Raw genomic sequence first — 25,703 nt, 5'->3', positions numbered from 1 at the left:
TAAAATAGAGTCCTTGTGCACTAACTCCTCCAGGACTGATAATAGTAACCATGATACTACTCATTAGAGAAGGATATTACAAAGACTAAAGGTGGTAGATCACTCTTCTGCATAAGCTTTTATTTGCAAACAGAGGTGGGAAAACTGAACCCCTGAGAAGAGTTTTAAGTAGCTCTTTCTGAGCACACATGGCAAACAACACAGGAGATGAAACTGTGTCCACAGGATTCAGTGGAACATTTGTTTTACCCCTTTGTTGACTATTAACTGGTTGCCTGGTGTTTGACCTCCCTCGAGCATTTGAACTTTAGTGATTTTTGAACCAAGTGTCTGTTAAGATTCATCTATTGGGTTGGGTGGAGCTGTTTGTGGCTCCTTTGTTATCTTTGCCATTGTGGGACTTTCTGTTGAGTGCAGATCTGATTCTTGTATGTTTATTAACCCATGATAAGTATTTGGGTTGCTTTTACTTGGTGGGTTCATGGTAGACAACAATTCTCTATAATTTACAGGCAAGGGTGTCTTGTTACCTAGAAATGAGGAAGAAGACTTTCAGAGAGGAGACAACTATTCTCTAGCCATAGAATTAAAAAAAATCTCCTGCCTTTCCTATTTCCCAGCACCCTTATGCTTTAGGCCTCAGGTCATGGTCACAACCAACAAAGTGGACATTTTCAGTATTTTATTGTAAAATAAAGCTAAAATCACAGGGAAGAGTAAGAAATTTTCCATGAGCACATATAACACATATTCTCTGAGTGTCTTCTAGGAGCCAAAAAGGGTGCTCATCCTTGTAGGGACCCAACATACATAGACACACACACACACACACAGCACATGCACACATACAAACACGAACACACACGAACACGATGCTTCCTGTCTAAGAAATAATCAGTAGATACACTCATTCATTCACCACACCAAGAAGGGCCTGAGAGCCATATTTTCACAGAGATAGTGGGGAACTTCTTTGGGCAGCTGTGGTAGGTTTGGAGTGAAGATGGTGTTTGGGCTGGATAGAGAAATACAGATGTTGGAAATTTCAAAAAAAAAAAAAAAAGAAGAAGAAGAAGAAAAAGAAGGGGGAAGATTATGGGAATACTATAGTCCACCAAATTTTAACTTTTCAGTTTAAGACATCACACACAAAAAAAGGAAAGGAGGAAAGTCTATCACTTATTTTCTTATGCTTACAACCGTTTCACAAATGCAGGAGCATCTGATCCCCAGCTCCTCTCAGAAAGAATGTAATTTCCACAAGAAGCCTATGGAATAAGGCTGGCCTAATAAAATAACTATGAGAGCCTTAATCTCTGTTTTCTCAATGCTTAAAAATGTCCTCCTGAGCTGGAAGCATAGCATATTTAGTGTATGTGATGCCCTGGTGGGTTTCATCCCAAGCATCAAAAAACCCAAAATGAATTAACAAGGAGAATAAAAACCTTCTCCATAGTCCAGTACAGGTTTATAAAATAGGGTAAGGGAGCCACTTGGGGGATATTGTCAAGTGACTTGATTGGTGTGTGTGTGTGTGTGTGTGTATGTATGTATGTGTGTGTGATCAGAAGACTCCTAGGCCAAGCAAGTGTTCCACACTTCACTCAGATGGCAGAGGCAACAAGAAAGGGCTTTGAGCAAAGGCCTGCCATGATCCAATTTGAAAGATTATTCTGGAATTATCATGGGGATTGTGTCAGCCAACAGACTGAAGGCAGAGATCTGTCATCAGGACTCTTCTGTCTCCTTCTACTGTACACCCTACAAAAGTTGTTCCTCAGACCCCAATGATGGCCAGAGTGATCAGGCAGTTGATGGTCATTGCTGGCCTGGGAGTGGGGAAAGACAGGCCTAGGCAGTACTATTGGTCTTCCTGGAAGTAGAACTTTGTAACTGTAAGGGGTTCTTCTGGTGTATTGGTGAGGCTCACAGGTCGGTCAGCCTCTAGTGTTGTGCAGAGGAACCATCCTGGACAGGCAGCTGACTCAAAGCTGGTGGTGGGGCCTTTCTCAGAGCGAATGAAGGTAAAGCGTCTGTCTTCTTCTTTGTTCTTACTCAGATCAGTGATGTTAACTTCCTGGAAGTCAAAAAATGGTCAGGTAATTGCTGAGGGCCAAGAAAGTCCTGGTTGCCTATCTTTACGCCTCCTATAAGGTTGCTACCCTCTGATGGTCATGAAATGAGCTTGGAGACCTGGCTAAAGAGCACAGGCTCCACATTTCTTAAAATAGCACAAGTAGAAGGGGTTGTCCTGTTGTTATCTCTTGCACATTCATGCCATTGTGGCCATGGCCCAGTAAGTCTAACAAACACATGTTCCCATCAGCATAGATTAAGGCCATAGCAGCAGTGATCTGTCAGAATCTGATTCTTTTAAGGAAAAAGAGATGTAAAGAAGGGGTAAGGTGTCTCAAAGCCCATAGGGTGTGTTATGTGAGATACCCTGGTCATCCTTATTACATTAGTCGCTCCTCTCCACCCACCTCTAAAAGGTGGTCCTGTCCATTGGTAAGAGTTAGCAACAAACTCATGGTTGTGGCTATTTGCAGTTGGGTTAAAGTTTGTCCAACTAGCCCTCAAGATAATGTTTGAACAGCCCATTGCTACTGACTAGGTAAAGGAGTAACACAGATCTGTGTGGGATGCAAGTTAGTAGCATAGATAATAGACAACTGGTGCATAGATAGTGATTGGAAGAGCATAGTCTTGAGAATTGACCTTGTTAGCAGAGGGGAGGTTCAAGTAGTTTAGGAGACACAGGACCCACGGTGGTTCAGGTCTTGTGACGGTGTTATAGAGGGGCTTCTCCATGAAAATGTCTCCTCCTAGAGGTTAGGCCCTTGTGCAGTGCCTTTCTACAGTGAGTCCATATCAACCCCACCACAGGTTTCTGCCAATAGACTTATGTAAGTCCAAGTTTAATAAGCACTTTGACATTGAGGCTCATTTTTCTGGAACAATCTCTCATAAAAGTTGGCCACTACGTTTCAAGGAAGCTCAGAATGTCTACTGAATACAAAGAAGTCTCATAAAGAGTGGTTTAGAGGATGAGAAACTACCTTGGACAATCAATACCAACCAAGAACACTGTGGACACTGCTTCAGGAGTGACCTCAAAATAGTCCTCTGTGAGGAAGGAAAAGTCTCCCTCATCCTTGCATACTCACAGGCTCATGAGAAATACCTGTGCTTGTCATAGCTACTGAGTTTTAGACAGATTTGATAGCTAAACCAGATTCTTACCTCCAGCTGGAGCTTGATATCATCTCCAAACTTGACACAAGACAGGCACAGCTTGCCCCCGTGGATGCCCAAAAACACACTACGAAGGTCAATAGGTACCATGTCTATCTTTTCTGGAGAAGAGTAGAGAGCAGGGTCAGAAAGAGAGAAGAGGAGGCAGGGGTAGGGGAGAGTGTGTGGATATTTTCTGTCTCCTTTTTAAAACTAAAACTACAAGGTCAGAAGGTCAGGCAGGCTCTATCTTTCTAGTCTGCTTCCAAGCAATAGATCCAAATGAGCACACTCTACCTACTCTGTTCCCAGCTTTCCTGTACTTTCTCCAGTGAACCAACCCTACAGGTCAACAGATACATTGTTAGTAGACAGAGGCACAAAGCTCACAAGACCCATGAATAGGTTCCATACAGTCCACCTTTCCATCCTGCTACTGGGTAGCAATAGAAAACCTAGCTTTCTGTGCATGAGTGTATTCATGGGAGAATTACTAGAAAGACAGGAAAAGCCAGTTGCATAACTGCTGAGTGATACAGAAAAGTAGAGGGCTTGAGGAAATGTAGGTAATCCTTCCTTCCATCACAGAGATGTGGGAATTTTAAACTCCAGGGCTAAGGGAAATTCAAATTCTGTCAACCAAGTGCCCTCATTTTTCTAAAAGAAAAACTGAAGAATCTGTAGGTGATGCTCCTCCAAGTTCATCTAGCTTTATCCCTAGTGTAGATGAGTACAGGATGAGGGCAGTGTCTACAGTAAAAATGCTACCCCACACACATACTATATTAGCCTAGGGCAAGGCTAGAGTTTGAATATCACTGGGGCATGGTGGTCTACCAGCACAGAAGGACTAAGGAGGTGCAGTGGTGCCTTCTGGCCTCTGTTCCTCCTAGCTGTGTCCCTGGGGTGTTGTGACCCAGCCTCTATCTTTTCTACTCTCTTAAGGCCACTCCCATGTGTCCCCTGGTAGTCAAGCCTCTCATTTCCAACTCAACAGAAATGAGAACATCCTACCTACAGTCAGAGGAGCAGGGGAAGGACTCCATGCCCACGTTACATCAGCTTCCTTGTTATTCACTTACCTTCTAGTTTGGTATTTGGTCCTTGTAAGTACCCAGCAATGAGCTGGTTGTTCCTCAGGTAGAAGGTCTTCTGGTTAGTATCCCAGATTCTGAAAAGCAAAATGGCCTAGCTGGAGTAGGTAGTACAGAGCCCTTTTCTACTTCTTCAGAGTCACCTAATTTACATCTAGATCTGCTGGAAGTGTGATGCTTACCAAGTTCATAACACAAATGAGAAGATTCAAGCCAATACTATGTAAGAGATGGGCCCATCTCTCACAGCTGGTGAACAGAAAACCTCTTTTCCTTGTTCCTTACCCCAAAATCCCAGCATGGACATCCATGGCTTCAGCAGAATTTTCTATAGAACATCAGGATCTGATAGAACCTTAGGCAATACAAACACATCCTATATTCACTCCACTAAGTAGAGCTGCCAGGGACAGGACTTTCTTCTGTTTTCATGCATTTATGTGTAAATTTAGATGGCCACCTGTAGCTAGTGGCCACCACATAGTATTACAGGTTCAAGGGTTGGGATATACTGTAGCCAAGGTACTCTGGCTTGACTACTACTCCTACTTTAAGCCACTCTACTTCTCAGAGCTGCAAGTCTGTAACTGGAGCCTTTACTTCTCTTGCTGGATCACCTGCTCTGGGTCTGGCAGGGACAGCTGTCCTTGGGAACAAATCAGCTTCCTCTCTAGTGGCCTGTTTGTCACTCTCTGACTTTTTGGTGAACGGCCTTCTGACTTTCAGAGAGGCAAGCACCTGTGAGGTGTGGTAATAGAGCCCTGGTGATATGACCTTGGAGCTGTCTCTTTACCTGATCATGATAGCTGACAGAACTCCTTGGGTAGCTTGAGGCAGCCCAGGAGCTCAGGGCTGGGTGGAGGTCAAACTAAGTACTCTGCATGTGAAGGAATATTTGTGCCTTTGTGACTGGTCTCTACATCTCCAGAGAGCTTCAAACTAAAGGGACTCAATAACCTTGCTAACAGGACTCCAGGGACCTCTCTTGGGGCAGCTAAGAGGTTGTGGTGGTAAATCTCACGAAGCAGTTACTGGATCTGTGGGACAGATTTGCCTTGGGATAGATGCATAGACTCACAGTCAGAGTCCCAGCCTCCAGCTGTGGGTCCAAAGCAGACAGGGTCAAAGGGAAGTGACTCCACACAGACTTCACTCTCAGGAAGGATCGTATACACCAACAATCTCTTTATTCACTTTTAAACCAAAATCGAGGCCTGTCATGTTTACTATATGGTTGATGGCATCTCCCAAGGCTCTTGATCCAATTTTAAAACTCAGGTCATTTTTCAGGCACTTTACAGTTCTCAGACCACAGGTCTCAGAACATGGTTACAGTATCACTCATGTATTTAGTGTTCACAATCCTGTAAGGCACACAAGGGGTTGTCATCAAACCAGTATCATGTTACAGTTAAGGAAACCTGGAACTCCAAAGAGAGATATTTTCCAGGTCAACACAGACAGAGTGTAGACTGTTTGTCTGAGCCTTTGACTGTGTCCTGCTGCAGTATTCCTCTTTGCTAGATCACAAAGCTAGCATTCTGCCTGGATGCCTGTTCATCACTTACTGAACATCTAGATGTCTGAGAAAGTGAGCACAATCAACTGTCCTGTTGTCCATGCATGTACTATTTTAAAACATAAGCCTTAAAGACTGCATTTAGCACACTGTTCTTGAATCAAGGATATATAGCCATTTCCATCCCATTTCTGTGTATACCCTGGACATATGGTATGTGTCTCTGGCCCTTGGTCTATGCAACTCTATGTCTTTGGGAGACTTACCTGAAGGCTTGCATCTTGCAGGGTCTTTTCCCAGAAGGGCGGCAGGCTGCCTCTGAATGAAACAGAAGGATGAGAAGGAGAGAGATTAGGTGACTGTAGGGTCCCCTGCAGACTTCCATCCCGAGGCTGCAGCAAGGCAATAGAGACTAGTGACTGCCATTTCAGGCTCAAGGTGGTTGCTTATAAAGAAAGAAGTCACTCACCAGCCTGTGCTGCTGTCACTCCGTTCCATTGTCAGAAGCGGAAAAACCCTCATATTTCCAAAAAGAGAAACCTTTGCTGTTGTCACTGTCAACCCTGAGAGTGTTGCAATGGTATGTTGTAACTAATCTCCTCCCCCTTACCCTGTGTAATTTCCCCAAAATTGAGCTCTCTGTTTCCCCTTCATAGTGTTCCTGGGAAGAAGAGGACAATGAAAACCAGACTCCCTCATTTGCATGACAGGTACTCTGAGTCTATTTGCTTATCCTTCCTGGCCCCCCAAAACAGATCTGAGTAGAAATGTTCTGTTTTCATCTGAAGGCAAGCGATAGGGCCTGGTGAACGAAGGACAGTGTCATGTCACTGTTACTGTGTTCTTTGGAGAAGGGACAGTTGGCTAGACTCTGGATAAACATTGTGTCCAGAACCGGATGATAAATATTTGGTATTTTGTGAACTATCCAATCTAGCCTAATACTCAGCTCAGCTGTCATGGTGCAAAAGCACCTACAAGCAATTTGTAAGCCAGAAAAGTCAACTCTGCTCCAACAAGCCTTGTTTCCAAAATATGGGACAGATCACATGTGGCGCAGAAGTTTGCTGACCTCTGCTCTAGAGAAATGAGTCCTCCCAATAGGTGTGTTAAAATTAGCCATCTTTCCCCAATTCCACATCTGGAAAGTTGAAGTCTTCTTTTTTTTTTAAAAAAAATTAATTATTATTGTATTTACATCCCAAATACACACCAACCCACCCACAAAACTTTTGGTTCAAAATTTGTCTCCCCTAAAAATGCAGGACAAAGATGGGGCAGAGACTGAAGGAATGGCCAACCAATGACTGGCCCAACCTGAGACCATCCCACGGGCAACCATCAATCCCTGACATCATTAATGACAGTCTGTTATGCTTGCAGGCAGGAGCTTAGTGTGGTGGCCCTCTGTGAAGCTGGAATCTTCTAGAGGTGACTTCATTCTCTCTCTTTTTTGTTTTTTTTTTGTTTTTTTTCGAGACAGGGTTTCTCTGTGTAGCCCTGGCTGTCCTGAAACTCACTCTGTAGACCAGGCTGGCCTCGAACTCAGAAATCCGCCTGCCTCTGCCTCCCAGGTGCTGGGATTAAAGGCGTGTGCCACCACTGCCTGGCATGACTTCATTCTCAAATCATGGAAAAGTAGATGAAGTGTGTGGACAGCAACAATGGCTCCTTCTCTGCCACTTGTCACTACCATCGGTGTGACCTTGAAAAAGTCACTTGGTCTATTTGTGTCTTTGCTTCTTCATTCTCAGAATGAGGAGAATCATGTCTTCCTTGAAGGTAGTAGGAAAGAAGGGAGTACAGTGTTTGACCCAAGTGAGCATTAATAAACACTAAATTTCTTTCATGCCATTTTCTGACAGTTGGGGAACGATAAGCGTCTTCCTATTCTATGTTATCAAAAGGTCAAGACAGTCTTTGTGTGTTCCCCCGAGAGTGCTGTCAGGAGCACAGGCATAGCATTTTTAGAACTGGATGGGAGCCTAGTGGTCACCTTCTCTCAACCTCTCACTACTTTAAAGAGACTCAGAAAGAGACATTAAGAAGGGTCGTAGAGCTTGTTAATGGTGGGGGACCAAACCCCAGCTCTTATGGCCAGATTACCCTAACACACTCATTGGTCTGAATGAATTTGACCTCATTTTCTTTTTCCTTCTGGTTTTTGAGACAGGGTTTCTCTGTGTACCCCTGAGTGTCCTGGAACTTGCTTTGTAGACCAGGCTGACTTTGAACTTAGAGATCCTCCTGTCTCTGCGTCCCTTAGGCTAGGATTAAAACTGTGCCACCACTGCTCAATGGATGCAGTGTCATTCAACCCAAGAAACCAGAGTATATCCAAAGAAGAGTGAAATCCTTTCATGGAGAAGCAAAAAACTGTCAAGTCTTTAAAGAGTTATTTTCCCCCAACTAATGGGATATGTCTGCTACTATAATGCTGGATGATAATTTTGAAAATCAAAATGGCAAGTACATATCTTTCTTGATTTATTGTAGAAAAATTCTATATCTACCTGTGACAGCCAAGGGAATGTTCTGTTTGCTCCTTTCTCTGTTTGTTTTGAAAATCTTTTGTGAAGCTGGCTGAAGGAGAGGATGTGTATGAACTTGCCTAGTTATTTACAACATCCAGAAACTGCTGAATTAATTAAGCTTTAAAGTTTCTGAAAGGTTTATTAGTCACCAGGTACAAACTGTTGTTATCACACTGTTGAAAGGAGAAGTAGATTTTTATAGAATGTTGTTTTTTGAAAACTGAAGTTTTGATAGCTACTGATAAAGCGATGAAGGAAAACTCGAGATTTCTTAATGAGGCTATACGCCTAGAGGAGCCAGACTTTAGCAAACTGGTGAGACTTTGCTAGAACATCAGATCAGTATCATCATCTCAAACATTCTTTAAGAAGGAATCCCGAGGAAGAGAAGTGACTTTCCAGGTGAATAGCCGGGTTCTGTACTAGTCTCTGCCCTTAGACAGCAGTCCAAGCAAAATCCCCTCCCCATCATGATAACTGCTGAGTAATGTATCTCTGACCTCAGTCTAAAATCAGACGGGAAGAGATTATTCCTTGAGGTTGGAAACATTAGGCTCCCAGACTCCCTTGGTCTGTGCCTTCTTTCCATGACGACTCTCACCTCCACAAAGGCCAGCAGTATGTTCTTTCTGAGTGTACAGGAAAGGAGGTCCTGGGCTGACCCCGTGTTTCAGTCCTCTTACGTCACTCTAAGCTGTACTGCCTCAGACAAGGTGCCCAGACTCTCTAGATCTCAGTTTCATTACCCATTAACCAGGTTTAATACTAGAAACCACAACGTGGGTTGCTATGAGAACTCAGTAAGACTCTCAGATGATGTACTGGCACGTGGGAATTACTCAGACAGTAGTGATTGTGCATAGTTCCTTACTTCAGGCAAAATGGGAGGGATGAGTCACAGTGCCCACCAGCCCTGCAGTCCTGGCTCACATGTGCAGCTTGTACAGCTCCTCCTCTCCCTGCTACTGATCCACGATCCTTCCTGGATTTTCTGTGGTGAGCCTAAGCGTATCTCCCTACTAGAGGGGGGAGAGGAGGAAGGAAAAAGTCTTCTTTCTTTCCTCATCTTCTGGCCTCAATTCCACTTTTAATTTTAATTTTTTCTTGTGGTGTTACTGTTGGTGATCTTGGCAATACTGCTCACCAATTCTGGGAGACTCAGCCCAAACTTTACTTCCTGAACAAGCTTAAGGATCTCAACACAAACAGAGCCCAGCGACTTCCTTCTGGGTTCTATCGAGGCAAGGGGATAGAAAACCTGAGCTAGCCACACATCAGAAGAGGCATTAGGCAATAACAGGAGCTTTAAGGGCACAGCAAGGTATAAACAAGTGTTCTCACACATGGATCAGGGGCCTTAAGATCGCCTTTGCATCAGGTTACAAGGAGAGACCACCTTTACAATTGTCTTATGTTGAAGCCTTTTATATATTAAGCACAGCATTGACCACATGGAAATTTTTGGTAGCTCTTTGTTAGTTCTTAATTTCAGTTGATAAGGTCTTTCAGTTCTAGAATTTCCATTTGATTCCTTTTTTTTAAAAAAAAAAAAACAATATAGTTTGTAGCTCTTTATCAGAAAATTTAAACTTGTCTTCTTTGTAAATCTTTGGAAATATTATATCTGGGCCTATGTACTCTGTGTGTGTGTGTGTGTGTGTGTGTGTGTGTGTGTGTGTATGAAAGAGAGAGAGAGAGAGAGAGAGAGAGAGAGAGAGAGAGAGAGAGAGAACCAAACCTACTCCTACTCCATCTTGGGTCTGGACTCCATCTTAAAAGGAAAAAAAAAAACCAAAACACCTGAGAACTTGACCTGCAGCAGAACCCAAGTTGCACTCAAGAACCAAGAAGAACCCCATGGCCTGTCCTTGGCCTGTACCCCAGAGTTACTCTGTAGCTACTTCCTTGCAACAGTTAATCAAAGACTAGTCTGATTGTTTCAGATGTACTTTCAGACCTTTTGTGATTGTTCATGGTCTTGCTTCAGAGCACCCACCTGTCTGCTTACAATAGTCATTCTATCAGATGTTTGCCAGGCTAGATACTCCTCACTTGTTCCCATTTTCCTATAAAACCCTGTCCCAAAGAGGGTTCAGGGCTGCTTCACCAAACCATCTTGTGGGTTGACGGTGTATAAGCCTAAACTCGAGTTTGCAATAAAGAGACCCTAATGTGATTACATCAGAGTCGGCTCCTTGGTGGTCTTTTGGGGTTCATGAACACTTCCTGGCACATATGTATGTTGGGTGTCTTCCTTCACGACTCTTCTATGTGTCTCTCACTGAATGGATTCAGCTACGTTAGTGAGCCCCAGAGACCCTCCTTCTACCACCTACCCAGTGCTAGTATTACAGGCTCACATGGTGATGCCCAGTTTTAACATGGATAGTGGGAATTTGAAATTAGTTCCTCATGCTTGTGCAAGCCAACATTTTGTCAACTGAGCCATCTTCTCATTCCTGCATGTGCTTTTAAAAGGCAGTCCCTCATAACTCCATTATCAGAGTTCCTTCTGGGTATCCTCCTACTGTCTGTTTTCCTTTAATGCACAAATTGCCTTGCATATATATTATGGTTCCTGGAATGGCCTTACTGAGGTTATGGAGAAAGAGCCTTCGGTCACTGGAGGCATACTTTTGAAGGGATTTTCTCTGCCTTTTCCTTGTTCTTTATTTCCTGGGTGATAAAGTTATGTACTCTGCAGTATTGATATCTGGTATACACATAAAACTCTAAGCAATAAGACCATTTAATTTTGGACCAGAGGCTCCAAAGCTGTGACCCAGTTAAGTCCCTTCTCTTGGTAAGTTAATCATATCAGCTATTTTATTATATGAACACAAAGCCAGCTAACACAGCATGTCTTTATATTTGCTCAGGGATACTGAATATTCAACATGTAGGGAATTTTAAGGATGTGTATGATGTTATCTTCATCCTTAGATGGGTCATTTTGCTCCTGCTGGGCAACTGGCCCAGAACCCTGAGGTCCCAGGTAACATTTACCCAAATAAGAGTTGAGCTCATTTATAAGTGGGCTTGGATACTTGAGAGGGCTGTTCTAATTCTCTGGGAGTCTCTCTCAGACTGCACAGACCCCTTTTCCTGAATGCAATATAATGTATAAATTTTAACCAGTTTGTTTTGAGTTCTCCAAACCAAGGTCAATGGATCCTCAAAAATCTTAGCTCAGGGAGTGATTCCTCAAGGACTAAACCCAGATGGAACTGAGTGTTACCCCCATTTTAAAAAAGTCCTATTACTTCTCTTCTCATTTCTGTCATTAAACACCAACTAAAGCAAAAAGAAGGAAGGGTTTGTTTTGGCTCACTGTTTGAATGTTGATCATGGTGGAGAAAGCAGCTGGTCACAGTATCAATGGTTACTGCTCAGCTAGTCACAGTATCTACAGTTAGGAAGCCGAGAATAGTGACCACTTGTGCTCAGCTGGTCACAGTGTCTGCAGTCAGGAAGCGGAGAGTAATGACCGCTAGCTCAGTTTCCTATGAGAAATGAGCTAGCTGCTCGTTTTCCTTTATCCAGTCCTGTGCCGAGCATAGACTGGTGAAGTCCACAGATTGGTACATTTTCCCACCCAGTTAATTCAATTTACAAACTACCATATAGACACACCCAGAGGCTTGTCCTCTAGGTGATTCTAGATCTTATCGAAGTGACAGTATTAACATTCAAATTCACCATGTTTGGGGGTAGAGTTAAAAGGGACAATGGGAGAGCTGCCTAGGAGCCAGAACAAGAAAGCCCATTAATGCTACCCCAAAGATCTAGGATCCATCTTAAGGAAAATCACACTGGAGAGTGTTGTCAGCCTTGTTTTATCCCAATAGTCATGGGGTCAGAAGATAGACTGTAGTTAGATTACTACTGGAAGACAGAAGTGGGGTGGTTGAGCCTGAATTATGCTGTGTTTAACCACTCTGTCTCCCCTGTAAATTTTATTTACAGCATTTCCCAGTTGCTGCAGCTTAAATACTCCCACCAAGGAAGATCTAAAGCAACCACCCTGTGTCTGTGAGTGGGAACTTGGCAACTTGCCAGCTCCAGTGCCCCACAGAGGCAGGAACATTTGGCTGACTTTCCTTTTTTCTGGAGAGAAACCATCTTTATTTGTTCCAGTACCAAACTCCTCTAAGTCTCAAATGGTCCACATGCAGGTCTCTCACCCCTTGCATTCTTACTGATAAATCCATATTACTAGGAAACTTTTATGAATCCTGATGTGAGTATTGCCCCTGCCTGTTGGAGCTGAGCTTGTGTCACCAGGCACCATTTGTCAGCTGCCTGCATGTGGCCTTGGGTGAGTAAGTATGCACCCTGAGTTGTAACAAAATCATCTCATAGCCTCTAGCCAACACTCGAATAGCTGGGCACTGGTGTATGCACCATACAGTTTTGGAAATATTATCTAACTTTGCTAATTCTTACTAAAACAGTGGGCCAAAGTTGTTCCTTCCAAGTCATGTATAAATATATTAGTATGACAGGAAGTAGGGTAAAAAAAACACTGGATGGTATACCTGATATTTTTTTTTGGTCCATCTGCTTCTAGCTACCTATGTTAGGTATTTGAGCTCATCTTAATAAAACCCTGTGTTAGAAACTCCCTAGGGCAGGTCAGGCTTGGAGAGAGCTGTGCTTCTGGGCATCTCTACCCAAGCTGCAGCCCTCTACCTTTCTGGTGTCAAGGTGATCATGTGTACTCGCTTGGCTAGTAAAGGTTATTCAGGAGGCAGGGCATAAATCAACACCTGTGGATCAGTGCTTTTCAAGAGGCTCAATTTCTTCCCAGATCCAGATTCCAAAAGCCTTCCCTCAATCCTTTCCGAGGTTAAGTCTTCCTAAATGGCTTTTACTTCCATGGTGTGTGGGTGTGATATGGATTGGCTCTGAATGCCACTGTTTTTATAGTTATCATGTCTTCAGAGGTACATGCTCTTTTCTCTGCTGGTTAACTTCACTAGGCAAGAGATAATGGAGATGGACAGGAGTTCTGAGACAGGGCACAGCTGTGCTGTCATTTGTAGTGCCCACCTCTGTTCCTGCATTCACTACTTTTATGTTGCAGTGATAAAACACCATAATCTGGAGCAACTTATAGAAAAAAAGTTTATACGGCTCAAGAGAGGATAAGAGTCTATCATGTAGAAGCATGGTGCCTGGACAGGCAGTTGGGAGCTTATATCTTCAACCACAGACACAAAACAGAAATGAACTGGAAGTGGACTGAAGCTTTAAATGGTCCCACCCACTGTAATGTTCTCCTCAAGCAAGGCTGCACCTCCTAAACTTCTCCAGACAGCCCACCAACCAGGCACCAAATGGTCAAATGCCCAAGCGTTTCTCATCCAAACTACCACAGGTGGGACAGTCTGCCACTGAGTGATACCCCATCTTGTACTATATTCTTCATACCAGTCTACTCTGTGTAAGGTGGACATCATAGAACACACTTTCATGGTGGGAATGCGCTTGGACAGCTTGCAGAAAAAACCTCAAGGCCCAGAAAGACTACACTTCCTCTAGACGCTGTCTGAGGCAAGGTTTAAATTTTGGTTTTCGTTCTTTCCCATACTACTGTCTTGCCACAGGTGTTTACCTTCTTTGCTTCATTGCAAGGTCAGTGAGAGCAGGAAATCTACTTATTCTTATGATTTTATGTTTTGGCTCTGGCTCATTATCCTATAGAGTAGCTATTTAGTTCATAACTGCTTGGAGATATGGAAAAGCGTATGGAATGTAAGGAAAAATGATTTTAAAGCCTTGTATAGGCTATAATGAAAGCCATTTTACCTGGTTATGGACTAGAATGACAAACTACCTTGGTTTGTCAAAGACTGTCTTAGCTTCATTACTGAAAATTCTGTATCTTGTGAGCTCCTCAGTCTTTGAAAAACCTAGCATGATTGCTCACTCTAAATTGTGAACCCTGGTGGATGGTGCCACAAATTGCAAACACATTGATTTAATGACCGTCCCTTGCTAATTTAGCTTGTTCTTATTGGCAAAGATATGATCCATTTGGATAGATGATATGTAGTTTAGATGATAGATGAATTCATAGATGATAAATAAGACAGACACCGAGACTAATAGATTACTGAAATACATATAAAAGCCAAAAATGAGCTTCTCATCCAGGAAGAGACCAGAGTAAATAAAAGAATGGTCACGTCCACCATTGATTCAAGTTAAGTCATTTATTTTAAGACACTGTTAGTGGATAGCATTCTTAAACTATCTTCAGATGTGGGGCCTAAACAGAATTTATCCTTCCCATCACCATTGCTTTCTCCTTCTCTTTCTCCCTTCCTTCTTTATAAGATTCATCTGTGAGGTAAGAAGCAGGACTCCATAGATAAAGTAAAGACCCGGAGAGTATATGGTACACCCTTGCTCCTGTCCTCACTCTGCACCCTCTCCCCCATCAAATCACGTGCTTAACCTCTCGATTCTTAGAGCCACGGTTTCCTCTTAGCCACAATTGTAAGCTTCCATCTCTTTGGCTTTTGACAATGTTTCTGATTCCTTCTTTCAGGGACTGTGGTGTCTATACTGTGCTTGCTTGCACTGATTCCTGAATTCAACCCAGTTCATGCTCACCAGCATGTAACACCTATGTGTCTGCTAGTTCTATATATTTTGGAATAAGCTATTTTAAAATAAGATTCTGTCTGGTTCTGGAAATACTAGATAGTACCACAGATAATATTTGGCTTTTCCTTTAAGAACATCTACCTGAGCCTACATTCTCTATGGCAAACATGTCTAGGAGTTGCCTAGTGTCAGTCTGTTAATCCTCTGCAGACTCTGCCCTTCTCTATCACTCTTCAACCTTGTGGACACAAGCGACTTCTTATCAGCAGTTCTCATTACACACATACTCCTTTCCACCATCTTACAGAGACATTTCATCTATTTCTTGTTTCTATAAACAGTGGAGAATGTCCAACACCTCTGGCGGCTTTCCTCATATCAGGTGTACCCCCTTTGCCCCAGCATATCTAGGTAGTTTCCTGGGATGTGGTGGCTTTCTATTGTCCAGATTTTCCTGATAGCCTAGTGCTCTGTGCATCTGGCCAACACTAGTGGTGGACAATTCCTCCCTTACTTTTCACATGACTTCAAAGAGCTTACCTGAAGCCATGGAGGAGCTAAACAGGACACAAGATCTTCCACTGCTTTCCAACGTCCCACTCCAGAAAGATATGGTGTGTATAAAGGAACACCCAGGCAGCGTCTATGGCACAGACCTTCCTAGGGTGGAACTGCCCCTCCTTTGCAGCTACCTAAGCAGACTAAGAGGGGGGAGGTGGCCACTCCCATACTCCTACACAGGCCAGTCAGCCCTAAGAGGTGGGTCGCTGATGACTGAAGCCAAGCCAGGCTCAGCTTCCAGAGGGGTGACTCAGGCTAGCAGAAGCCAAACTGGTTCTTATCTACGTAAAACTGGAGGTCACATGTGGGGAAAGAGCTGGATTTATGAGGTGGGACCTTTGTATCACTCAAAACCCAGCTGTTATGAGACCATCATGCATGCACGCATTTATTCAAAACATATCCTGACTTAGTCCTGCCTGTGGCTCCTACAAGTGCTCTCACAAGCACTGGTTGCAAGCCAAACAAGGCCACTTGTGTAAAATAAGCTCATTCCTTATGGGAGTAAGGGTCACAGGAGAAATCAAATGCATGACATGTCTACGAGGTACCCAGGCAGATATCTTAGACAGTGACCAGGGAAGTCTCTTTGAGAACAGTGGCATTTGAGCTGGGGAAGGGAAAGAATGTTACAATTGCAGGAAACAGCAAAGAAGAAGACTTGGGCTGGGTTAGTTAATGATCTGAGCATTATGCTGGTCACAGTATTGCTCAGAAGTTTACCCCATTTTCCAAGTCTGCTTGCGTTTCACCATTGTACCACTGTCAAAACTCACTGCAGAAGGCCAGATGCGTTCTCTCAACTTTCTCTGAAACTCTCAGTTCTCTGACTCCTGTTCCTCTGAGGTTCAACCAACCTGCTCTGGCTTCCTGCCTCTGTGCCCTCCCACCAAGGAGTGGACAACTCCTGGGTGCTTAATAACCATGAGGCTGATAGGCAGGTACCAGCAGCCAGTGATCCCTGGGGCTGAACTTCAGGATGGCAGTAACTCTTTGAGAGAGTCTGGGCATGTCATTTTCCCCTCTAGGCCTTACTTTGTTAGAAGCAAAAAGGCCTGGCACTCCCTGCCCAGCCTTAGACTGATATGCAGGCCATAAAATGGTTTATAAATTGTGTGCACTTAAAACTAGGCCTTGCTCCAGGCAATGCCTTAATATGAAGATGAAGGAGAGGGCAGGCAAACATAAAGCTGCTTGCAATCTTGCCAGCTGCAACTCTCTCTCCTGACGGGACAGGAGAGCTCATCCTCACTTGAGTGACCTGGCCAAAGTTCCTTGCTTTTTCTTTAGCTGTTCATTCATCTGAACTCATTCCCAAGGTCTCTCTATTTGGCCTGACATGGGCGTGGGAGGCACTGGGGCCCTGAGGTGAAAAAAGATCCCTGCCTGACACTCTGAACCACAGGGACTTCCCATGGGGCCCTAACTTCCTGCTCTTGTTAGCTTGGGCTTACCAAGCTAGACTATCTAGGTCTTTTAGCCTTGATTAGGAACTAGAAAGGAGATTTTGTAGAGAAATATTTGTGAAGAATCAGGAAGTAGCTTTGCAAATCTGGAAACTCGACAAACTCCAGCTTTGCAAACCTGGGGAGTTTCTCTGGGAGAGAAGTCTGGGTGCTGCTGGACAAGAGGAGGTCACGTGGTACTGCAGGGTCTGGCATTTAGAGGTTCAAATCTCAGCCTCATAAACTGTATTTTGGTGACTTTGGAAACATCGGCAGAATGAAGGTTAGACTCTTGTAACCTCATTTTGGGGGTGACTTGTGAGGAACTGAAGTAACACATGTAAAGTGTTTAGAACAAAGTAACCGTTAACTACAACTGGCCCCTGGTTTCTGTGGATACAGGGTCTGCACTTGTAGATTCAACCAACTATGTATCAGAAATACTTTTTAATTGTCTCTTGGGGCTAGAGAGATGTCTCAGCCAGTAAATGGCTTGCTGTGAAAGCATGTGAACCTGAGTTTGAATTCCCAGAATTCTAATAAAACTAGATACAGCTGCACACATCTGTAATCCCAGCATACGTTTATTATAGATGGGAGTCAGAGATAGGAGAATCACCCAAAAGCTTGCTAGTTAGCTGACCTTGCATATACGGAGGCAAATGCAAGACACACTCTCTCAAAAAATGGGATGGAAGGAAAGGACCATTACCCAAGATTGTCATCTGACCTCCGTAAGTGTGCCACTGTGTACATGCCTGAAAACACACAAATGAACACACACACACACACACTCACACACTTGAGAGCATGCACACACACACCTCCATGTTGACATTTTTGTCATTATTCCCTAATTAATATAATATAACTATGCACATAACACATTGAATTTAGTATTATACATCTAGGGAGGATTTAAAGTAAATAGGAAGCTGTACATAAGTTTTATGGAACTTTGTAAATTTTATACAAGAGACTTGGAATCCATGGATTCTGATATCCACAGATTTCTAGAACCAGTTCTCTGAAGATACAGAAGGATTAGACTGTTTTAGCTAAAATTATCACAGGTTAGAACTGAAGAGTGAGCCTACATCAGCAGAAAGCTGAAGCCTGGTACATACTCAGGCCAGTCAAGAGAATGAACTAGGTTTTCAGCCATGTCCAGAGGATTACAATTTGATCAGCACTCAAGGCTGAAAAGTTCTCTGGTGACCTAACCCTGGGGGAGGGATGACATACGGGGACCTTAGTCTCCCACTGCCTATCCTAGAACTCATGACCCAAAGCTACAAAGCTCTGAAGAGATCAGTGTTCTGGTATAAGATGTTAAGAAAATCTAAAGCTTGAAGTCCAGTGTCCTAGTACTAAGGCTGATGAGAGTGGCTATGATTTTGGGGACTCTAGGTATCTGGGTACCCGTGGCTATGGGGAATACATATCTAAGGACCACCAAAGACCCTGGGTAGGTGACCTGTCACATTAGCTTGCTGTGTGGAAAGGGGAACAGGGGTCAATAGGAGGTGCCTTAGTTAGAGTGTTACTGCTGTGAGCAGACACCGTGACCCAGGCAACACTTATGAGGACAATGTTTAACTAGGGCTGGCTTACGGGTTCAGAGGGTCAGTCCATTATCATCAAGGCAGGAGCATGGCAGTGTCCAGGTAGGCATGGTGCAGGTGGAGCTAAGGGTTCTGCATCTGAAGGCTGCTAGTGGAAGTCTGACTTCCAGGCAGCTAGGATGAAGCTCATAAGCTCACGCCCACAGTGACACACCTACTCCAACAAGGCCGTACCTCCTAATAGTGCCACAGCCTGGGCTAAGCATATACAAACCATCACAGGAGGGAAGGTGGAGACAAGAGGTATCAAGGGGTGGGGGAAAGCATCAGGAAAGAGCAAAGGACTACTGAGGTTTAGATGTTAGAACCCCTCTCTTGGCTTGAGATAATTTCAGATGAGGTTCCTTCTGATACCAGAGACCCTAAAGCTTCCAAAGAGAAGCTTTCTAGATTTCCCCAAAAGGAAGTCTGGATATGGGCTGGACTCAGCAGCAGAGACCCCATGTGATACGGAGACTGAGAGCTTAGTGCCCATCTTTGCAGCCAAGTGTAAGAAGTCCCAAGAGCATCCTGCTTCCTGCTATGGTGCTCATAGCTTTGGGAAGAGATGAGTTCATTTTACAATTCTGGTGACTGCACTCTGGGTGGAGGTAAGTCCATGGAATCTGTACAGCCTGCTTCAGTGACAGTCATTCCTCTTCTCTGAAATCTAGTCATATGGGCCTTCCCCTAGTTTCTCAGTTGCCTCTTTCTCCTGCCTCAGATCCTCAACTTAGCATGAGTACGTGACTGTAACATCCTTCCCTTCCTAACTCTCAATTCCTCGACTCAGATGCTTCGTGTGTGTGATTCTTTGCATCCTGTCTACCTACTTATACAAGCTGCAGTTGATGCCACATCTGGTTAGTTCATCATTGTATCCCCAGGTCATAGTATGAAACCACAGGGTCCAGCACATGTAGAAGGGTACCCAGATGTACTAGGACATCTTTTTCCTCCAACTATCTCTGCTCCCCCTGTCTGCTAACACACAGACTCATCTATCTTGGGAACAACATTCATAAATGGTCACTTGCTGAAATATACATATCTACATCAATTGAGATTATTGTACTTCAGGTATGAAGCGTCTCCTCATGGGTTCATAGCTGCTAATATAGATGGTTTCTTTTCTTCTCTAGTAGTGTACATAGCACCTCAAAGAACCATAAAAACTAGCCAGTAGGGATAAAATGTTGAGGTCAGTATCAGCTTGATTTCTCCATGTTTTATGGCTCAAGTATATGGTGTTTTCAGCAACAGGATCCATCAAATTCTAGAGGAACCAAGAACGTTGACAATAGCCTGCAACATTTGGGGTCTATGGGGACCTCACTGGCTAAGAACATTTTCAATATTCATTCAATATTCATGGGCATCTAGGCTGTTTCAGCTTCCTGGATATTAAAAACAGCAGCAACAAACACGAATGAACAAGTATCTCCACAGTAGGATATGGAGTCCTTTGGGGATATGTTGGAGACCAATGCTGGATCGTATGATATGTCTATTTTTAGCTTCTTAAAGAACCTCCACATGAATTTCTGTAGTAGTTACACCAGTTTTCACTACTTCCAGCAGTGAATAAGTGTCCCCTTTCACACATCCTTACCAACACTGACGGTCATTTACTTCCTTGTTCTCAGTTATTTTGATGGGGTGAGATGAAATCTCAGTGTAGCTTTGATTTGTATTTCATTGGTGGCTACGGATTTTTGAATATAAAAACAAATAACTGTTTCTCAGCCATTTATATTTTATTTTTTGAGAACTATGTTTAGTTACATGCCCCATTTTTACATCATATTATCTGCTTCCTAGCTATTTAGCCATTTGAATTCTGATGTATTCTAGACTCTAACCCTTTTTCTGATGTGGAGCGGTAAATATATTTTCCCATTCTGTAGGCTGCCTCTTCACTAGAATGGAAGTGAACTTTGTTGTAAGAAACTTTTTAGTTTTATGAATTCCTATTTACTCATTATTGGTATCAGTGCCTGTATTATCAGGGTCCTGTTTAGAAAGTTCTTTCCTTTGCCAATGAGTTCAAACATCTTTTATATATTACTGATCAATCAGAGTCAAGGTATCATGTCTTATGTTGACATCCTGGACTCATCTGGAGTTGAGTTTTGTATAGACTGAGAAATGAGTTTTATTTTTCTATGAATAGTTGTCTGACCAGCATTATTTGTTGAAAGCTGTCTTTTCACCAATGTGTAGTTCTGAACTCTTTGTCAAAAATCAGGTAGCTTTTCTAGTGTAACTGTGTGGATCCTCAGTCTCAGTCCAGTGATCAATGTGTGTCAGTACCGTGCTATCTTTGTTATTATGGCTATGTAGTATAATTTGAAATCTGGGATGACGATTTCAAAATCAACCTAAGAAAGTTTCTTATTATTCAGAATTTTTAAAAACAATACTGAGTCCTTTACGTTATTTAACTTTATTTTTTCAAATTTGTGAAGAACTGTATTGTAATTTTGATCGGATTTGCGTTGAATCTACAGCTTGCTTTTCATAGAATAGGCATTTTTAAAAATGTTAATCATTTATCACTTAATTGTATTAATGACATTTTAAGTCTTTAATTTTTCTAACTTCACACTTACACTTTTTTCTTTTAACATAAGACAATCTCTGTCTTTCTCCCATATGTTTACTGATATTGTTCCCTGTTCCCCTACTTATAACCGAGATCTGTGGTAAGGAGCAAAAGATACTTCTCCCCTGTCTTAGTTATTTTTCAGTTGCTGTGATAAGACACTATGATCAGAACAACTTATTAAAACATTTTGGAGCTCATAGTTCTAAAGGGTTAGAGTCCATAGTCATCATGGTAGAGAGCATGGCAGCAGGCAGGCGGGCATGGCAATGGAGCAATAGCAGAAAGCTTAAATCCTAATTCATAAACATGAGAGGGGGGGGAGGGGGGGAGCGGGCGGGGGGAGAGAAAGAGAGAGAGAGAGAGAGGACATTAACTAGATTAACTAGGAAATAGTGTAGGACTTTGAATCCTCAAAGCCCAACCCTAGTAACACACCTCTGTCAACAAGGCCACACCTTATAATCCTTCCCAAACAGTTCAACTAACTAGGGACCAAGCATTCAAATATATGAGCCTATAGGAGCCATTGTCGAGTCATTCAAACCACAGCATCTTCCATCTTCAGTATGTCCACATATCATTCCTAGGGCTTATGGCCATGTTTGGATACATGTCAAAGAAAGAATTAAATTTCACTCAGATGACTTTAAAATAGGGAGGTTGTCTTAGATTACTTGATTGTGCCTGATTTAATAGTGATGATCCATAGTGGGGAAAAAGAGCAGAAGAGTCCAGAGAGAAGTCATGAAGATGATTAAAGAACCATAATTGGTATTAAAAATGACGGAATGATCCACAAACTAAGGAATGCAGGTCTCCTCTGCAGGGTAGAAAAGGTGGACAGTCTCTCCTCCAAGAGTCCTGTTGATAGAACTTAGTGAGGCTTATGTCAACCTGGGGTATGGGTGCTGTGTGTGTGTGTGTGCTTGTGTGTGCGTGCAACTCAACACACACTTTAATGAGTATATGAGTAGAGTAGGTTCTGCACATGTGGGTTCCTACAGGACAACTTTCAGGAGTTGGTTCTCTCCTTCTTCCAAGGGTCCTAGGGACTGAACTCAGGAAGCAAGAGCTTTGACCCACTGCACCATGCCACCCTGTTTTATATTATTTTAAGCCACTAAGTCTGTGGCACAGCTAACAAAGAACTAACAAGCTTCCACTTTGGGAATCATGTACTTTCTAAAAATATCCTTTACCTATTTCTTTGAGAGGAAAGCTCATGTGTTGCCCATCTGGGAATATATATATTGCACTTCTTAGAAGATTATTTTGCTATTATTGTTCTTCTAATCACAGCTAATTTTTCTTGAAGCATTTTGAAGATGGCCTTCAATTGTCTCCTGGCTTCCATTACTGTGGGGGATCCTCTGTCAGCATACTGTATATGTTGTCAGCATACTGTATATCAAGCACAGTTAACAATGGCTTAAGGCCTTTATTCTTTCATAGATAAAAACTTTCAATTTTCTGAGATTTTTACCAGAAATTCCTTTTGCTGGGAATGGGCACGGATTAGCCCCCTGTATAACCCTGGTGACTCCTGGTTTTGCTTTATAGGATTAAGGTCTTATTCAAGGCACCTCCAAAGCCATTCATAGTCTCTCTTCTCAAAAAGGAGAGACATAGAAAGTATCTCTTTTAGCAATCCTTGAGACATAAATTGAAATCTCCCAATTGTTATGTTTACTGCTAAGATCCTTGTGCCTACAGCTCTTACCCACACAGACATGTCTCACTCCTTTTCCCAAGTACCTCTCTCTGTACCCCATGTTTAAAACTATATGGTAAAAATGCCTTCTAATAAGGTATGACTCTTCTTGTGAGGCCACATCAATGATTGTGGATGTGCTTTAATTCTTTTCCTGAGTGAATTTCTTTCTGCTTCTAGTAGGATCCCAACTCTGCTTCGCATTGGCTCACTGTGAACACACCAAAAAAGAAAAAAAGGAAAAAAAAGTCACATTAAATTATTATTAACAGCATCCTTCTTTATTTTATTTTTTATATATATATATATTTTATTTTTTAAAAATATTTATTATTATTATTATTTTGTTTTTTTGAGACAGGGTTTCTCTGTGTAGCCCTGGCTGTCCTGGAACTCACTCTGTAGACCAGGCTAGCCTCAAACTCTCAAACTCAGAAATCCGCCTGCCTCTGCCTCCCAAGTGCTGGGATTAAAGGCGTGCTCCACCACCACCCAGCTATATAATTTATTTATTTTTTTCAAATTGTAATTTATACTCATTCACACAGGGGTTATAAACACAAAAAGGCAGGACATGGGGAAGGTGATGGCACTGGAGCATGGGTGTTCAGGGGGAATACAGATATTTTTCAGAACAGGGTATTGGCTGGGTGAGGGTTCAGGGGATAGGTCACTATGATTCTGCCTATGATTCACTTGTCTTTATCTAAGTTGGTAATATCTGCCAAGGCTGCCTACTTATAAGGTCTATGACTACTCAGGCTGGTAAACTGTTACAAAAGCTGCCTGTTTACAATAGCTTATAGCCACCTGTTCCGATGTTTTTCCACAGAGACCCAAGACTTGGTGTTAGTATACATGTATGACAGGCCTATTGCTGATTTTAGGCCTATGGCTTATGTTAGGCCTTCAGTGTGTAAGCAGGGCTGCCTCTGACATCTCCTCCCTTCTCTGAGTATAGAAGGAACAGCATCCTTCTAATACAAGGTCTTTGTTAAGATAAGTAAATAAAAATGTTGAAACAAACATTTTGGTTAACGCAGTTAATATAGCAAAGATTCTTAAGCTGAGAGGTTTTGTAGAACTATTTTAGGAACCCAGGACCTTGTACTTCTGTCTCATTTTGAGGATAAGAAGCCACATTTCAAAAGTATATGTCACCTCAAAAGGGTTGAAAAGCTAATTCTTTGTCGGAGTTTCATAAACGTAATTGAAATGTAAATAACTGATAAATATTTTTGTATGTTTCTTCATTATTCTTCACTGCTTTCTTCTACTTCATATGGATTTGAAGAAAGAACCACGGAATATATTTCTCATACAATTTTGAAATCTCAAATTGGAAAGAAAAGGATCCTGGAAGTTTAGTAACTGAGCAAAAAAGCGAGTGTGGAAAATGGAGAGTTCAAATAAAACTAGTAATATGGAAAATACTGAACCTCTACCACAGACAGGAGAAGGACGGTTGGAACATTCGTGCCTAATAAATTAGCAAAAGTGAGAAAAAGCATTGTCCCCAGTGTTGTTGTGATTTCAGTAACATTTATGCAGCAGTATGCTATCATTGCTCTAACTTCTTCAGACGGTGATTTATGACATGTATCAAGACTTAGAGACATTGCTCAATTTTGCTTAAACCATACATCTAATTCTAATAACAAAAGACTGGCCAATATAACAATTCATTTTTAACATAATCCCATTTTCAGGAATGTTTCCATAGAAAAATAATCCAAAAGGCAAAACACTCATGATTGCTTTACCACAGAGGAACATAGCAAAACATTAGTGGGGAACTCAGTGTATAAAATCTGAATGGCTAATTATCAGGTTACATCTGTGGAAGAGCACACAGCTATTTGGAATGTTCAGTTCTAAAAACTGCATGTTAAGTATAGAACAACTCATCCAACAGAGGTTTTAAAGAGGAAGGATTTCTGAGGTCCATAGTTCTTAGAGGCTGTGGAAGTGGCATGCAAAATTTTGCTTACTTAAAACTGTTCTGAGCACATGGTTATGCCTCATGAAAGGATGATAGTATTGTTTGGGTGATACATTGTAGGGTTTTGACTACATACCTACAGTTTACATTTCTGAGGAAACTATCATCACTGACAAAGCTACCCTGACATGAGGTTAACGGGCAGCATGGTTACTGAGCAGGATGAGAAGTTAGACCGAATGTCTGTGAACAAACTGTACCTTTTCAGTGTGGCTCCAAGGCTCACATGAAACACAAAGGTTTTCTTTTCATGAAGAAGATCTGCAGCCACCATCTATGCCATCAGTGGCTCCTGATGCCATAAGCTCTTGTCTCATTGCTGTCGTCTTCTGCCTACTCATGCTTACCAAATGTATTCACCAAGTCCTTCTATCAGGAACATTCTGTTAGTCAGAAATTCACACACCTCAGCTTTAAGGCCATCTTACTAGAGAGAGGCCTTTTTCACACATTTCCCCTTACTGACCTGCCAGTTTCCATGCCCTGAATTCCCATACCCTTTTTGCTTTTAAGTTTCACTGTTTTCCTTTTAACCTTTCTGGTTGAGATAGAGAGCTTGTATAAATCAGAACCATGCTTACTACATGATAAAACTGAATCAAATATAGATTTTGAAGTTAAGTAACATTGACTCCAAATTCTAGTTGTTACACACACACACACACACACACACACACACGCACACACGACCCAAACATGCTCCTGAATCTCTCTCGACTTCACCAGTACAATGGAAGGCAGAAAAACCACGTTTCAAAAGGCCACTGGTCATTGAT

The 25,703-nt window shown here is 42.4% G+C and overlaps 1 protein-coding gene across 4 annotated transcripts; it reads right to left on the bottom strand.

The window, feature by feature from the left end:
• Positions 1-329: 329 nt before the first annotated feature.
• Positions 330-15,656, bottom strand: Il1rn (interleukin 1 receptor antagonist). 4 transcript variants are annotated; one of them, XM_028772942.1, is made up of 6 exons: positions 15,537-15,656; positions 6,114-6,165; positions 4,317-4,405; positions 3,244-3,356; positions 1,931-2,077; positions 330-530 (listed from the first exon to the last, which is right to left on the bottom strand). In XM_028772942.1, exons 1-6 carry the CDS (start codon positions 15,544-15,546, stop codon positions 507-509), a joined length of 435 nt encoding a protein of 144 aa, XP_028628775.1. In that variant the 5' UTR covers positions 15,547-15,656; the 3' UTR covers positions 330-506. The 4 variants fall into 4 exon arrangements, with proteins under 4 accessions (XP_028628775.1, XP_028628774.1, XP_028628777.1 ...); XM_028772941.1 differs by having other exon boundaries at positions 330-2,077; XM_028772944.1 differs by lacking the exon at positions 15,537-15,656 and adding an exon at positions 6,317-6,430 and having other exon boundaries at positions 330-2,077.
• Between the last annotated feature and the right edge of the window lie 10,047 nt (positions 15,657-25,703).

This window comes from Grammomys surdaster, unplaced genomic scaffold, assembly GCF_004785775.1.
Source record: "Grammomys surdaster isolate TR1022 unplaced genomic scaffold, NIH_TR_1.0 219, whole genome shotgun sequence".
Classification (NCBI taxonomy): Eukaryota; Metazoa; Chordata; class Mammalia; order Rodentia; family Muridae; genus Grammomys; species Grammomys surdaster.
The sequence above is the reverse complement of the archived record's forward strand: the minus strand, read 5'-3'. Positions and strand labels throughout refer to the sequence as shown.

Coding starts and splice junctions, on each gene's coding strand:
- Il1rn (XM_028772940.1), bottom strand. CDS start 6,232: ATGGAAGTCTGCAGGGGACCCTACAGTCACCTAATCTCTCTCCTTCTC. Junction 4,406..6,113: donor TGCAAGATGCAAGCCTTCAG/GTAAGTCTCCCA, acceptor TTTGCTTTTCAG/AATCTGGGATACTAACCAGA. Junction 2,078..3,243: donor ATATCAAGCTCCAGCTGGAG/GTAAGAATCTGG, acceptor TTTGACTTCCAG/GAAGTTAACATCACTGATCT.